This window comes from Ogataea parapolymorpha, chromosome III, assembly GCF_000187245.1.
Source record: "Ogataea parapolymorpha DL-1 chromosome III, whole genome shotgun sequence".
In the NCBI taxonomy this organism is placed as follows: domain Eukaryota; kingdom Fungi; phylum Ascomycota; class Pichiomycetes; order Pichiales; family Pichiaceae; genus Ogataea; species Ogataea parapolymorpha.
In genome coordinates, this window is record NC_027864.1 from 919,839 (window position 1) to 935,034 (window position 15,196).

A 15,196-nucleotide genomic window follows, 5' to 3' on the forward strand; every position below is an offset into this window, starting at 1 on the left:
ACCTTAGTCCCTCACTTATAAGTGGGATATGACACACCCTTATATATTATTTGGTTAGCCTCATATGTGATTCAGATTTGTTTCATCTAAATCTGATGCACATACTATGCATGTGCTAAGACCGATAAACCTTCATATCAGAATAAGCCGCACAGTCATGATATAATCTGTGATTATCTTATCTCAACATTCTGGACTTACGTAGAAAATGCATTCATACATTTCTTCCCATACTTTCTCTCTAAAGTGAAACATACTCATAGGGAAACTATTTCTATTTAGTTAATTGCGAAACTCTACTTCAAATGTTCCCTAACATAGGATCAAGAGTCTGTTTACAAATTCTTCAGTCATTTAATCATAAATCATCACTTAAAAGACCGACTCTAGCGTCCTTTTGAAACAACTCCACACTTAATTTTAAGTATTACCACAAAGAAGCACGGTTAGCTATAGGTGCTCCATGTTGAAACTTTGTTTTGATAAGTGTAATGTCTACAGTCATTATTCTTCCTTCAATAGTGTGACTATGTATCAGATATTTAATACTTTTGGTATACCGTAGTCCCTCACTTATAAGTGGGATATGACACACCCTTATATATTATTTGGTTAGTCTCATATGTGATTCAGACTTGCATAATCTGAGAATGTGCTCACATTATGCATGTGCTAAGACCGATAAACCTTCATATCAGGATAAGCCGCACAGCCATGACATAATCTATGACTATCTTATCTCAACACCCTACCATAGTCGTGGATTGGGTCAAATCTTTGCAAGATGCATTTTCTTCTTTAGGGAGTTAAGTTTCTCTCTGACCAATTGCTTAGTCAGTAGGTCGGCAATATTTGACTGGCTGTCAACGTATTCAATTTGTAGGTCTCCCTTTAAGATATGATCTCTGATAAAATGATAGCGTATATCTATATGTTTTGTGCGTTGATGTTGAGTGGGGTGTTTTGCTAAGGATATTGAACTAGTATTGTCACCAAACAGTATGGGAACATATGATCCCAAAACAGATAATTCCTTCATCAATTGTTTAAGCCACAATAATTCTTTCACAGCATCGCTCATTGCCATATATTCAGCTTCAGTGGTGGATGTTGCTATTGAGTTTTGTTTCTTGGATTTCCATGAAATAGGACCATTTGCTAGCATGAAGATGTATCCAGTTGTAGATGTTCTGTCTTCTAAAATACCTCCCCAGTCAGCATCACAGAAACCTTTTAGCTCAACACTTGATGTACGAGTGTAGGTAATGCCATCGTCTATAGTTCCTTTCAAGTATCTCAACACATGCTTCGCAATAGTGAGATGATTTTGACTTGGCTGTTTAAGATATCTGCTAAGTTTTGCAACAGTAAAAGTGATGTCTGGTCTAGCCGTGTTTGCAGCAAATAACAACTTCTCTACCATGCTGCGAAAAAGGGTAGGATCAGTCAGAGGAACATCATGATCAGATATCCACGCAGTTGTAGTAGACACCCTAGTTACCGGATTGCAGGTATCAAGACCAAAGTCTTGGAGGATGGAAGTCAGATATGAAGACAAAGACAGAGTAATCGACTGAGGAGTCTGGCGAATATTGAGACCCAGGAACGTGGTGACAGGACCAAGATCTTTCATCTGGAATTTGGAGGACAAAAGAGATTGGACAGACTTAATCTGAGTAAGCGACTTCGACAAGATAAGAAGGTCATCGACATATAGGGCAACATAGGTAGGAGGAGAGGAGTGAGACACGTAAATGCCATAATCACTTTTAATGCGGGTGAAATTCGCTTGAACAAGGACCTGATCAATGGTGTGGTTCCAGCACAAAGGTGCCTGCTTGAGACCATACAGACTCTTGTGAAGACGGCAGACTCGTTGGGGATGGTCAGTACTGATAAACCCAGGAGGCTGTCGCATGTACAATTCTTCGACAAGATTGCCATTGAGAAAAGCAGTGGTGACATCCATTTGGTAAACAGAGAGAGAGTGAGAGGCAGCAAGCGCAAGAAGAAGACGAAGACTGTCGTATCGAATGACAGGACTGAACGTCTCATTGTAGTCAATACCATGGATTTGACTGAAACCCTGAGCTACCAGTCGTGCCTTATGAGGAAAGGTGGATGTAGACGGTTTCATAGTGTAAACCCAGCGACAGCCAATAGCACGGCGGCCAGAAGGGAGGTCAACAAGAGACCATGTGTGATTGTCCAATTGTGCCTGAAATTCGCGTTGCATGGCTTGTTTCCATTCAGGAATAGAGAGAGCCTCTGACACGCTAGAGGGAACATGATCAGACCCGGGAAGGGCAACAAGTGCAGATGAATGGTCAGTAGAGTTATTGAGTCGACGATACTTGGTGATTGGTAAACGAGAACGCTTGGAACGCCTCCCGGGATAGAGTACAGGATGAATACAGTGATGCAGATCCATCTCTGATGTAGGAGGAGCATTCACTGCGGTGAGAAGGCGTATCGTGGAATGATCAGTCGAGTCACGCTCAGAGCTAGCAGTTACCTCAGCAGATGTAGTACCGTCCTCTAGATGTTCGAGGACAGGCGAGACGGAGTCTTGAATAGTCGTCGGAATAGTAACCAACATCGGGCCCAGAGGAGGAGCAGCCGATGCATTATGTAAATCAGATGTAGTAGAGGGAGGATCCATTGGCGCCGAGTCAGAGCCAGAAGGCGAAGGAGATCGCGAACAAGGTACTGGTTCCTTGGGAATAATAGAGGTCGTAAGCAGGTGGGAATCTGTAATTAGACCGTAGGTAGGAGGAACCATGATTGGGACATGAGAGGACTGAGGCTTGAAATCTAAGGATGTATCTTGTTTGAATGGGAAACAAGTATCATCAAAACGCACTTGATCAGTCTCTTTCAATTTCAAAGTATGCGGATCAATGAGCTGGAACGCTGTCCGGCGTTTACTATATCCAACAAAGATTAGTGGCGAGATAACAGAAGAAAACTTTGATGGACGCTCATGAGAATCAACAAGTGAATATGCTTTACATCCAAATGGATGATACCGAGAATAATCAGGAGATTTATGGAACCAACACGAATATGGTATCTCAAATTGGATAGCCCTACTGGGTTCTCTGTTGACAAGATATGTGGCCATTTGAACAGCAAAGGGCCAATAGGATTCAAGACATCCTGAGCTTGAAAGAAGTATGCGGGCTCTTGAAGTGATGACTCGGTTCATACGCTCTGCAACTCCATTTTGATGGCTGGAGTGGGCAACTGTTAGTTCTTGCGTGATGCCTTTGGATGCAAGAAAAGTTTCAAGAGACTTGTTAACAAATTCGCCACCATTATCAGTACGCAAGGTAGTAACTTTGTAATTATGGGGTGACAATTGTGTCTCAGGTTTGTTATAAATTGCTGAATAAGATCTGTGGCTTCTGATTTGACCTTTAAGCAATATGATGAGGTGATATGTGTAAATCGGTCAACAATAACCAGGAAGTATTTCTCACCATTTATTCCTGTGTGGGGAAAAGGTCCACAGATATCAGCATGTAAGAGTTTGAGAGGTCTCGACACAGACGTAGATGAGATCTTTCGTTTGGATTTAACAGGCCTTCCAGCAAGAAAATCTTGGCATGGATGAGGAGGATTTGGGATTTGAAGTCTTGCAGAGATGGACTTCGGTGGATGTCCCATTACAATATGAAGATCTGATACTGAGGCTTAATATGCCTTTGAATAAGAAGAGGAAGACATCACTTTGTATGTATATTTGAACAGTTTGTTCTGATGGTGGTAAGTTCCTAATAAATCTTTACCACACCATAGTTTCTTGTTACTAATTTTAATCTCCTTACCAGCAAGCACAGCTTTGTTAATAGCAATCAGGTTGGATGGACATTGTGGAGCATAAAGAACATCTTTGAGTGTCACTGTCTTGTGTCTTTTAGATAGGACAACAGTTCGTTTTCCGTTCACCTGCACACCAGATGCTATTCCAGAAATATATCCATTGGTTGTACGAAAGTCTGTGAAGTGATTTCTGTTTAAGCCCGGTTTCCTTTTGAAACTGGAGTTGGTGCTCTACAGTTTGGAGATTTGTGGCCAGCTTTCTGACATCTTGCACAAATAATATTCTTCTTCTTCGTCGTTTGGATAGAACGTTTAGTAGCCAGGAATCCAGACTTGGTTTCATGTTCAAATAATTGCATTGCTGTGACAGCTCTTTGAATAGTTAGTTCATTTCCGCAGTCAGCAAATAGATATCGTTCTAGTTTCTCATTCTGCAGAGAACTAAGTTTGGAGAAGATTAACCATACTGCTGGGTCTTGATTCCATTGAAGTAGATTGACACATTTTGCTCCCCATTCCATAGGCCCTTGTCCATTTGACGAGTTAATTGAACAGTATTCTTCGTACAACTGTCTAAAGGATATTTGTCCATAACATTTGATCAGAAGATGATATTTCTGATAACCAGTTTGATCCTGACTAATCAGATTCTTTACTGGTTGTGACACTGAGGTGTGTACCCAGAATAACAGGAGTTGGTCATAAGCAGCTTGAATTTCAATAACTTGTTCGTTACCTCCACACTGTTCGAGGGAAAAAGGTATATTACCAGTTTGAATATAGTCAACAACTGATGGTTCAAATGAATTTAAAGTATTTGTGAATTTTGTTTTCCAACGCATAAAATTTGCCGCTGACATAAGCTTATCATCATCGTTAAATGAGTTGGTCGCCCAAAAAGCGCTCGCAGGGCTCATAACCTGTTGAAACTTTGTTCTGATAAGTGTAATGTCTACAGTCATTATTCTTCCTTCAATAATGTGACTATGTATCAGATAGTTAGTATCTTTGGTATACCTTAGTCCCTCACTCATAAGTGGGATATGACACACCCTTATATATTATTTGGTTAGTCTCATATGTGATTCAGACTTGCATAATCTGAGAATGTGCTCACATTATGCATGTGCTAAGACCGATAAACCTTCATATCAGGATAAGCCGCACAGCCATGATATAATCTATGACTATCATATCTCAACAATCTCGACAAGAACGACATTGTGACAACTTACGTCCTCTTGGTTGACAGCTCAAACATCACTTCTTTCAAATTCTTCTTCTTGACACGCTGATTACTCTTCTCTTCTCCTTTTTGATACTTAGTTGATTAACAAGTTTCCGACCAGTGTGTTCAGTGTCAGATAAATCTGTTGGTGCACCTGTGAGAGCATTGAAGGTAGGGAGGGATCGGTGGAGATGAGCTAAGAACTGGATTCTCACCATTTTGATTACCAAGAAAAAGAACGTGAAAAAGTCCCATCTGAACCTTGCCATGGGTAACTCTATTTCCATTTGGTGAGCCAGGTACTCTGCCCTACCCTACCAAATTCAAGCTCTGTCGCAATAAGGTTTAGTTTGGAATGGTCTCACTGGATCTTTGACATCAAAGTAAAACTTCTCTAAAACCAAATTTCCCAAAAAAGAAGGCTCTCTAGCATAACGTGACAGCTCAAGACAACTGGAGTTAATCTGGACTATAGCAAGATACTAGGGAACAATGAAGTCGTTAATTATCACTGGAAAGCTTTTTCGTACTCTGTAGCTACTCGTTTGTTCCTCAGAATCATGCTATATGATTGATAAGCTTTCTGCTTAAAAAAAGCGCTTGAATCTGGATCAGCCCTATTCAGAACCAACCGTAGTTGGCTAATCCATCTCAAATAATTGCGCGCGAAGGACAAGCTATTCGAGTCTGGAAAACCATGAATTTGAAGGAAGTTCCCAACATGGCACACAACCTCTCCAATTTAATCCATTTAACTTTTGTACAAATTGGTACCGAACACATTTAACAAAGGAAAAGGTAATCTCAACAACCTAAAATTGTGCAATTCAACTAACTGCCTTGAGAATAAACAAGGGACAAGTAAATCGCCGCCTGTACTCTGCATGCCCTTCTTCAACAATATATTCAGGCTCGAAGAATAGAAAAGATAAAGGATATAGGAACTCTTTCGATGTCTGCTTCCGATCCATATACTCGTTAGACGGAAAGATGTCAACAGTATTAATATGCCATATCTGAAAAGTATAACTTTTGAATTAGAATAAAATGCAGGCAAGTCCACCTAAAGCCATGAAGTCAATTTCACAAACAAGCAAACTCCGTTTACTGGTCCCATCAATTTTTCTATTCAATTGCCAGAGCCAGATTTCAGTAGGCCTGGTCAATAACCTGTAACGCTTATTATGACCTCATACATAAAGTGAATGAGGTATTAACCCACTTACAGGTTACACAAGCTTCCGCAAAATAGGGCCGACACGAAATCCGATAACAGACCCTTGTATAGTACTCACTCTTTTACGCTTCGGAAGATCGCTTTGGTCTGGATCTGTGTTCATGATCACCATGCATGCCCTGCCTACTACACATTCCAAAAATTGGATCATGTGCGAGCCAGTATAAAGATATCTTGCACTTAAAAAAAAGTAGTGTTTTGATTTGAACTCCGAGACCGGGAATTGAACCCGGGTCTCCCGCGTGACAAGCGAGAATTCTAACCACTAAACTATCTCGGAGACAGTTAACTTTTTACGTTGTTGAATACACATACAGGGTGAGCCATAATATTGCGCACCGAAGATTTGCCCATAAGGATAGGTTTTGGTACATCTTGTTGTCGAGCAAAAGATTATGTGCAGAAATATATATAGAATAACTGGAAACTTATGTTTTAGTAGTCGTGTGACGATAGGTGGGACTGGGACTAACACAAAAGTATAATTCTATCATGCTTCCTGATCTTGTGAGAAATTAGCAAAAGTAACTAAAGATAACAACGGAGAGACGTTGACAATAAAATCGCTACGTTTCTAAACTTTTGTTTTGCTAAACGGAAGCACGTGGCTAGTCTTGCATTTCTGGTAGGTTAGTATAAGTTTATAGGATTTCTGTAGCTATGCCATGATACTATGGTTTCGGACAGAAGAATTCGTTTTGGGTTGCTGAGTTGGTTTTGTATCATCTTCTGAAAATGATATTAGCTGTATTTAAGTTTAGGTGCTGTTTTATTTTAAACTGACTCCCCCCCATAATGGCATTTGTTCGATATAATTAATATTCGTAGGTTTTTGTATACGGAATTCGAACTAAAATGCTCTGTTATTTGCTTCAAAGTAGGAAAGCTCAAGTTGATGCTCTACATAGTAGGTAGCGTGCTGCACGTTGAAAGGATATGCTTTTGAAATATATATATGAAAACGCTCAAGTGTAACTCATATTAAACCCCGATAAATCTCCTCTGGATTTGTTTTATTTTTAAAAGCCGATCCCACTGCAAACAAAAACTACGAGCAAAGATTATTCGAATGGCAGACCTCCATTTATCGACTTGTAAGAGTCATGAGTACACATTGATAAATTTTATCTGCTTCTTGCTAGCAAGCTTTTCTTCGGTTGCGCTGGCGGTTTTCATTTCTACAACTCAAACATACTTCATCACGGATGTGTTACAAATAGGTGAGAACGTCGGAAGTTACGTTGGTACTTTGGGCTTGTTCGATGAAATCCTGTCGATGTGCTTAGTGCCATTGATGGGAGTCCTAGCAGACCGATTTGGGTCCAGGGTTGTTGTCTCATCAGGTTTCCTCGTTTCCGGGCTAAGTCTTTTTGGTTTCGGATATTTTGTACGAACTAATGTGGTCCCTCAGATGCTATTTTGGAGGTTGGTGTTTGCTGCCGGGCTGACAGCTTCCTTGGGTATTCTCACAGTCATGGTCATCGAAATGAACCACTCGGGATTCGATCTTAAAGCATACATATCTGGCTTTAGCAACTCGTTAAGTCCGTTTGATAGAGCACAAGAGGAGTCTGATGCCATGGGCGGTTGCGACGGAGCAGATGTCCATGAAAATTATCTGGAAAGAGTAGACAATCTGAACAAATCCAGGAAAGACGGGACCAAGGTCTCTTACATGGGAATAATGAGTGGTCTTGGTGCAGTGTTTGCTGTCACTCTCTTATTGAGACTTCCAGTTTTTTTTGGTAAAACAAGACCGGCAGGGTCTGCCATGAGAATGTCATACTACACTGTGGGCGTTGGTGCAATAGTTGTGGCTGTGATTATGTGGTTTTGCTCTTTCAAAAGTGAAAGCGATATCTCTTTTAAGGACGATCTTTTCGAATCGTATGCACAGGACAATGGGATACGGGAGGATTTGGTGAGCGATTCTGATGAGGAGTACTTTTCATCCTCTACGGTAAGAGAAACTTATTGGACTTCTCTCAAAACAGGATTCCAGTTGTCGATGGAAGATCCCGGGATTCTCATTGCTTATCTGAGTGGCTTTATTTCACGATGCATAACAATTGTGATTACACTATACATTCCATTCTATGTGAACGCCTATTACAGGGAGATTGGAGATTGTACCAAGAGTTCAAATGACAAAGTTGACTGTCCAGAATCTTATATTTTGTCATCGATTCTCACAGGTGTAGCCAATTTATTTGGACTTTTGCTTGCTCCAATTTCGGGAATTCTTGTCGATCGATTAAACAATTACACCATTCTCATTTCGATTGCCGCAATCATCTCGACAACTGGGTTTCTTACATTCTGCTTGATAACAACACCGGATAAAAGTGTGATGATATATTTAGCAGCGTCAATGATGGGTTCTGCCCAAATCATGTTCATTATAATATCAATGACTATGATTTCAAACATAACCTCTGAGGACAAATATCGGCAGCGGGAAGGTTCTATATCGGGGGTATTCGCTTTCGTCGGCGGTGTCGGGATCATTTTCACATCTTTTGTTGGGGGAAAATTAGCTGATTTCAGTCCCAAGCTTCCCTTCTTGCTTGTGGTTGTTACAAGCATAGTGAGCCTTTTGGCTGTTTTGCTTCTCAATGGTCACTCTTTGAAAAGTTTGTGTGGCTTTTCAAAGCCTTCCGAAAGAATCGAGGAACAAGATGCTTCGAATTTGTTAGATTACGCTTCAACACGAACATGAGCTTTACTTTTGGAGTGCTTAGCCATATACGACTTTTAAGCTCACTCAAATCACTCTTTACATCGCAATTGTTAACTGCAATTGATAGGCATTAGAAATGAATGTACTATATGGGCCTAGTGACCGAACCTGTTAAGGAATATATGTAGCTTTGACGGCAAAGAAAAATTGCAGGATACCAGATGTAATCTATCAGGTTTAAAAGGGGATCATTATGAAGCTGGGATGTGACACATATACTACCCTATCCAGAATTTGAGAGCTTGATCTATTGTATTAGGGAAAATTAAATATACTGGTCAATGGTGATAGATTTAGCTTGCGGTAACCACAGAAGTTCCTTCTTGAAATCTCACCTTGAATAGCCTATTTGCGTTGGTAAACATGCCCTCCTTCAATGAAACCACAATGAATTGAGACCCCTTGAACCTGGTTTTGATTAGATGGCCAATGTTCTGAGTGTGACTCAAGTCGAGAGCAGCATCAACCTCATCCAGAATATACATGGGAGCCGGTTTGAATTGAAGAAAAGACATGATCAAAGATAAAGCGACTAGGGAACGCTGGCCACCTGACAGCTCAACTAATGACTCTTTCCAAACGTTGCCTAGCTTAACGCGTACTTCCAACCCCCTGGTTACATCATTCGGATCAGTCGGAACGAGTTTAGCGTAGGCTTGCGGCAGAAGATCTCCAAATATCTGCCCAAAATCGTCAGATACTTTCTTATACGTTTTAAGAAGCTCTGTTCTCTTATAATCATCAAGTTTTCGGACAGTTTCTTCAATTTTGGCCTTATCCTTGTTTATCTGCTTTATTTTAGTCCTCAATGAACTCTCGTGTTTTTCATGCTGTTCTATCTGCGCCATAATATTGCTATTCACTCCTTTTTTCTTCATTGATGATGAGCGGCTTTTCAACTGTTCGATGCGCTTGTGACAGTGCTCTAAATTGATGTTAGGGTACTGCTCCAAAACCTGATTGAGGAGCTTGCGATCAGAGACCCATTCTTGTTCTGCAATTATTCGATTTACTTTTTCTTTGAGTGAATTGTAGAGATTCTGATGAGAAGTCAGCACATCTCTTTGCTTCCTCAAATTTAAATCCACCTCATTGTACTCCTCACGTTTTTGATTCAGTGTTTGTGTCATTTCTTGCAGCTCATCATTTATTTCTACCATCTTTGACTTTTCTTGAGTGATTGAATTCCTGATCTTGGCAATCTCCGCAGTCAGATGGACACGTTCTTCTTCACCCTTCCTAATCTCACTTTTCAATAGCATGATAGTTTTCCCTGAATCTTCAATTTGCTTCTCAAGGACACGAAGGTCCGATTGGCGTTCATCTTGGCCAATCTGATGCTGTTGGAATCCCTTTTGTGACAATTTCAATTGCATTTTCTCGGCATCAATGAGAGTAGCAAGCTCATTGATTTCCTGCCGAAGTGCGAGAAGCTTTCCTTCTCCGTCATTATCAAAATCTCTCATATCATTTTGAAGAGACTCGATTTCTGCTTGAACCCTGATGCCCTCATTTTCTAGATCTTGAATCAGCTTTTCAAGCTCTTTTATTTCAGCCTCATCGTGTTTCACCCTTTGAAGTAGTCTAGCCGCCTCAGAATGCTCAAGTTGCCTCAACAAAATGCTCTTTTGATAAAATTCCATCTTGAGGTCACGTTGAAGTGCCCCCGTTTGTTTGCTCAGAATTTCTTGTTCCTGAATCTCCTTTTGTACCGTGTGCAAGTCAGAAAAGAGATGACGTTCTTGTTCTCTAAAATTTCTGAGCTCTGCAAATGCAGAAAGAATAGAAGAGGCACTTTGTCTAGATCCGCCAGAAAGTCGGCCTTCTGGGTCATATAAATCCCCATCCAGTGTAATGGACGCAGTTCTCACCTTTGGATCGAAAGTAACCTTTTTCGCTGTTTCAGGATCCTCGCAAATCAAGCGATTTCCAAATATAAACTGCATTGCTTTGCTGTATTCGGGATCGTGTTCAATCAGATTCAGTGCGAGCTCTACCTTTCCTGGGGCCAGGGATTTTGCGGCAGTCAGTTGGGTGTCACTAATCGTCTTTGAAGTTATTTTATTCAGTGGAATTATTGTGACTCGCCTTCTCAAATTCCCCTTGTCCAATAATTTAGAGCCTGACTTCTCTGTGTCAACAATAACATTATACAATCTCCCACCAGCACAGACTTCGATGGCCGTCGTAGATTTATTGTTCAATTCACTAATCGTAAAAAGTTCTCCGACTAACCCCTTGACGGAGGTAGAATCTAGCCCCGCATTGACAGCATCAAATTCAAAGAGCAAGTTAGGATGAGCGCGATGAAACTCGGATATTTTGTGCCGAAGTCTGCATAACTCGTGGCTTAAATTTTTCTCTTGATCTTTCAAAGACTTAAGCTTTTCTGGGAAGAAACCTATTCTCTCAAGATCGACGGACATTTTTGTACAAAGGTCTTCCTTAATTTTTATTTTTTGATTTAGGGAATCAACTTCATCCTTAGCAGAGTTAATTTTATCTTTCTTTGAGGATATGTCGTTCTTCAAATGGTCAATTCTGTGACGTGATTTTTCTTTCTCTACAGTGATCCGGGACAGCTTCTGTTTACTGTTGTGCAACTGAGCTAGAAATCCTCCATCGGTTGACCCTTTAGAAGATAGGCCCGTAGAAAGCGTGGATAAGAGATCCTCTCTTTGTCTCAATTGCTCAGTGAGATTCTCCACATATGTTTTTCGACGATTAAATTCCATTTCAGCGATCTTGTAGGCTTCATCAGAACTGTTTTGTAGTTTCTTTTGCTTGTCTAACTTCAAGCTCAGATTCTTCAACTTGGTGTTTTCCTCCTCGAGAATCTGTAATTTCAGGTCCTTCGCTGTCACAGTTCTAGTCAATGAATTTGTCAACTCAGTTTCAGTCGCTTCGAGCTCCTTTAAAGTGGTTCCCTTACCTATTTCGTTTTGTTTCCGTGCACGCATATCTTTTAGGTCTTCCTCCAGCGTTTTGATTTCGCTTTCCAAAGTTTGAACTTTAGATTCAAGTTGCTGCACTTGCATTTTGTCTTTTTCGACTACTTCTTCTTGAGTTACCAGTTTTCTAAGAAATATTTGATAGTCATGAGCTGCAACTGCTTTGGAAAGGGTTTCCAACTCGATGATAATATCTTGAAATTCCATCACTGTACGTTTCTGTTCCCGCAGATGTCTAAGTTTGGGTTCCACTTCTTCCTTGAGAAGATTCTCGGTAGTTTCCAGCTTTATATTCTTTTTAGCCATTATTCGCTCAGCTTTTTCTCGCTGTCCCTCATACATCTTCGTCCCCGCAGCTTCCTCAACTAGTCCAAGGATCTCAGTTGGTTTCATGTTTAACATCTTCGTGATCTTCCCTTGCATTATCAAAAAGTTAGGATTGTTGATGTTAAGCTGAACTGACTGCAAAAGATTGAGTATCTGTGATTGCTGAACCTTATGACCATTGATAAGATATTTAGAAGTCCCTCCAAGCAGAACCTGACGAGATATACTTATTTTTGAATATTGTTCGAAACCAATGGGAGACTTGGATTTGTCGCTGTTATCGAAGGTGATAGTCACTGAGGCCTTCGTAACTCCTGCCTGACCTCTTTTGTAAATTAAATCCTGTAAACTTGCTGCCCTGACTGTAGACATGCTCGATATTCCTAAAACAAAGCAAATCGCGTCCAAGATATTAGATTTCCCAGATCCATTCAATCCTGTTATGGCATTGAACTGTGGATCCCAAGACGAGATGACAGTTCTCACGGCATAAGATTTGAAGCCATCCAGTACAAGCTCCTCTACCTTCATCTGAGGATGTCAAAATATAGGGTAAAAAGCGCAAGGAGTGTTATGTTGATAGAATCAAGGATGATCACGCGTATCGATTGTTTTCTAGTCCTTGTTTATATTTTGAATCAAATTTTTTGGGTGATACACACACATGCGTATAATTACGACTAGTCATATCAACCCCCCGCAGACGAAGTGTGGTAATCTCTATATCATTCGGTTGAGAGGTGCATCGAGTTTATCCGACTTAACCGTGAGTAGCAAGCACTCCACACATTTTAATTAATGGTTTTGTGGAAAGGCTTGATAACGCCTATAATTGATCATCAATAGAAAAAATTACTTACCATAAATTCCGCTGCCCGCAAACGAAACGAGCTTACGATTATTTTATTGTACCCCGATAAGATGTATGGAAATGATATCGAAAACCGAAGCTTAAGGGAAGCGTTCATTTCAGATGTGTATTTTGCAACTCAGCGTTCCGTCGTTGACGATAAGCCTCTTGTGATTTTGGTGGAGGAATTTTGTCAAGCTATACAAAAGGACAGGAACAGTGAGTCAAACTTGAAAATATCGAGTTCCCACTACCAGCTCTTCCAGCAGGAGTTTCTAGGATTAATCATTCAAAAGCCATCTTCTGACTTTGATTTGCTATTGCAAATATTTCCTCAGGTTCAGCTTTTAGCCCCTCCTTCTCTTATCGCCATATACCGGGGACGTATCATTCACTCTATAATAGGCAGCGCCATTTCATTGAAAATAGGAGACTTTCTTACTGACGTACACGAAAAAACAAAGCAGGTGCGCATGCAACAAAATCACGATAATTCTCAACAAACAAGGCCTAGTGAAGATTCCTCCAAAAATAATGAGGGCGATTCGAATGCCGACTCACAAGAAGGTTTTAGCTTGAATCAAAATATTTCGTGCTCAAATTCTAGAAGTTGCAACAGACGTTTAGCAAGAAAGCAATACAGTCACATACAGGAGGACAAGAAAAGATTACTGAAATTGGCAGAATTAGAGAGGATGGAGAAGCAATTGGAACCGGAGTTAGAGAGTAGGAGATTTGTGACACGTCCACAGTCTGAAGAATCTCAACAATCAAATCCTTCCACAGATGAATGCTTCATCCAGGTGAAATTAGTGGACGGGATAACGAAGCGTATGAAGTTTTCGAGATTTGATAAGTTGTCAACTGTACGTGAATTCATACTAAAAAATTACAAAGAATACCAACAAATACCGTTTCACTTTTTCAAAACCACCGAACGGCTTACTTATTCTCAAGACCATGAAGACTTGATGCTCGACCAGCTCCAATTAGATAGGTGCACCTTGATATTAAAACCAATTGATCCATTCGAGAGCCATAATGACACCGATCATCAAGGAGCAACTTCTTCTTATCAATGGTTCAAAAAGAGAATATTATCTTTTCTTGGATATGGTGACGATCAGTTACCCAGAATTCCTGCAGATCATGCCAACGTAATCTCGTCTGTTACAAATAAGATTTCCTCCCACTCACCTACACTGGACTCCGAATCGGATACAGATACAATATACCACTCGCCTGAAATACGCTCTCTACTATCGAGATCAACATCACCTCTTGAACCATCACTCAATATATCATCTTCGGATTCCAATTTTGACCTGAACGGAGTAAGCAGCAAGTTCCTCTCGAACTCTTGCTATAGCTCATCCTCAGCCCAACGTTCATCAAACACGCGAACTGGCTCTGTAGGAGCTGGCACTTCTGCCTCGTCATCTAAAGGCAAATTAGCCGAGCTACTAGGCAGCGGAGGAGACGAAAACGGCCTAAATTACGTGAACATTGAAGATCACGACGACAAACTTTCATGAAAACAAACGAATTTGATATGGAAATACATTTTGTATTGTACAGAAGCTAATAAACTAACTTTACTCATCCAGTGACCTGTTTGAACCATTATCATGGACCTCCGCAACATTCTTCGAGACAGAAGCAAGCCAGTAAAGCAGCCAAGCAACCTCCGTAACAACCACATCCGCTGTCCCTCTGCTTTGGAGGCTGTTGCTGCACATACATGGGTTGTTGTTGAGGTTGGTAATAGCCTTGTGGAGGTTGTTGGTATCCACCCTGTTGCGGAGGGTAGCCACCCTGTTGCGGAGGGTATCCACCCTGTTGATAATATCCCTGAGTTATTATTAGTAATTTTAAAATTCCTCGAGCCAAAAGTAAGAGCATGCCAACTTTGAGTTTATGTGTTAGCCTGTAGAATCTCGACCAGTTGAAACTAAAACCAACATGCACTATCTGAGGCAAATACTGAAAAGTGACTTACCTGGTTGTTCATAGTGCTGCTAAGAGTTACCAAGTCGTT

At 40.6% G+C, this 15,196-nt stretch overlaps 6 protein-coding genes and 1 non-coding gene across 7 annotated transcripts; 2 read left to right on the plus strand and 5 right to left on the minus strand.

Moving 5' to 3' along the window:
* Window positions 1–769: 769 nt before the first annotated feature.
* On the minus strand, window positions 770–2,137 carry HPODL_00679 (Polyprotein (gag/pol) of Ty1/Copia retrotransposon; the record flags this gene model as incomplete). Its single annotated transcript, XM_014080640.1, has 1 exon — window positions 770–2,137. The coding sequence occupies one exon, from the start codon at window positions 2,135–2,137 to the stop codon at window positions 770–772; it is 1,368 nt and encodes a 455-aa protein (XP_013936115.1).
* A 1,882-nt stretch (window positions 2,138–4,019) lies between these two features.
* On the minus strand, window positions 4,020–4,787 carry HPODL_00680 (putative secreted protein; the record flags this gene model as incomplete). Its single annotated transcript, XM_014080641.1, has 1 exon — window positions 4,020–4,787. The coding sequence occupies one exon, from the start codon at window positions 4,785–4,787 to the stop codon at window positions 4,020–4,022; it is 768 nt and encodes a 255-aa protein (XP_013936116.1).
* A 1,711-nt stretch (window positions 4,788–6,498) lies between these two features.
* On the minus strand, window positions 6,499–6,570 carry HPODL_05406. The gene has a single exon. It is a non-coding gene; the product is annotated as a tRNA-Asp (tRNA).
* Window positions 6,571–7,359: 789 nt separating this feature from the next.
* Window positions 7,360–9,009, plus strand: HPODL_00681 (uncharacterized protein; the record flags this gene model as incomplete). The annotated part of the gene is made up of 1 exon (XM_014080642.1): window positions 7,360–9,009. One exon carries the CDS (start codon window positions 7,360–7,362, stop codon window positions 9,007–9,009), a length of 1,650 nt encoding a protein of 549 aa, XP_013936117.1.
* A 314-nt stretch (window positions 9,010–9,323) lies between these two features.
* Window positions 9,324–12,839, minus strand: HPODL_00682 (Structural maintenance of chromosomes protein 2; the record flags this gene model as incomplete). Its single annotated transcript, XM_014080643.1, has 1 exon — window positions 9,324–12,839. The coding sequence occupies one exon, from the start codon at window positions 12,837–12,839 to the stop codon at window positions 9,324–9,326; it is 3,516 nt and encodes a 1,171-aa protein (XP_013936118.1).
* A 390-nt stretch (window positions 12,840–13,229) lies between these two features.
* On the plus strand, window positions 13,230–14,693 carry HPODL_00683 (uncharacterized protein; the record flags this gene model as incomplete). Its single annotated transcript, XM_014080644.1, has 1 exon — window positions 13,230–14,693. The coding sequence occupies one exon, from the start codon at window positions 13,230–13,232 to the stop codon at window positions 14,691–14,693; it is 1,464 nt and encodes a 487-aa protein (XP_013936119.1).
* Window positions 14,694–14,784: 91 nt separating this feature from the next.
* HPODL_00684 (uncharacterized protein) lies at window positions 14,785–15,169 on the minus strand (the record flags this gene model as incomplete). The annotated part of the gene is made up of 2 exons (XM_014080645.1): window positions 14,785–15,009; window positions 15,158–15,169. 2 exons carry the CDS (start codon window positions 15,167–15,169, stop codon window positions 14,785–14,787), a joined length of 237 nt encoding a protein of 78 aa, XP_013936120.1.
* Between the last annotated feature and the right edge of the window lie 27 nt (window positions 15,170–15,196).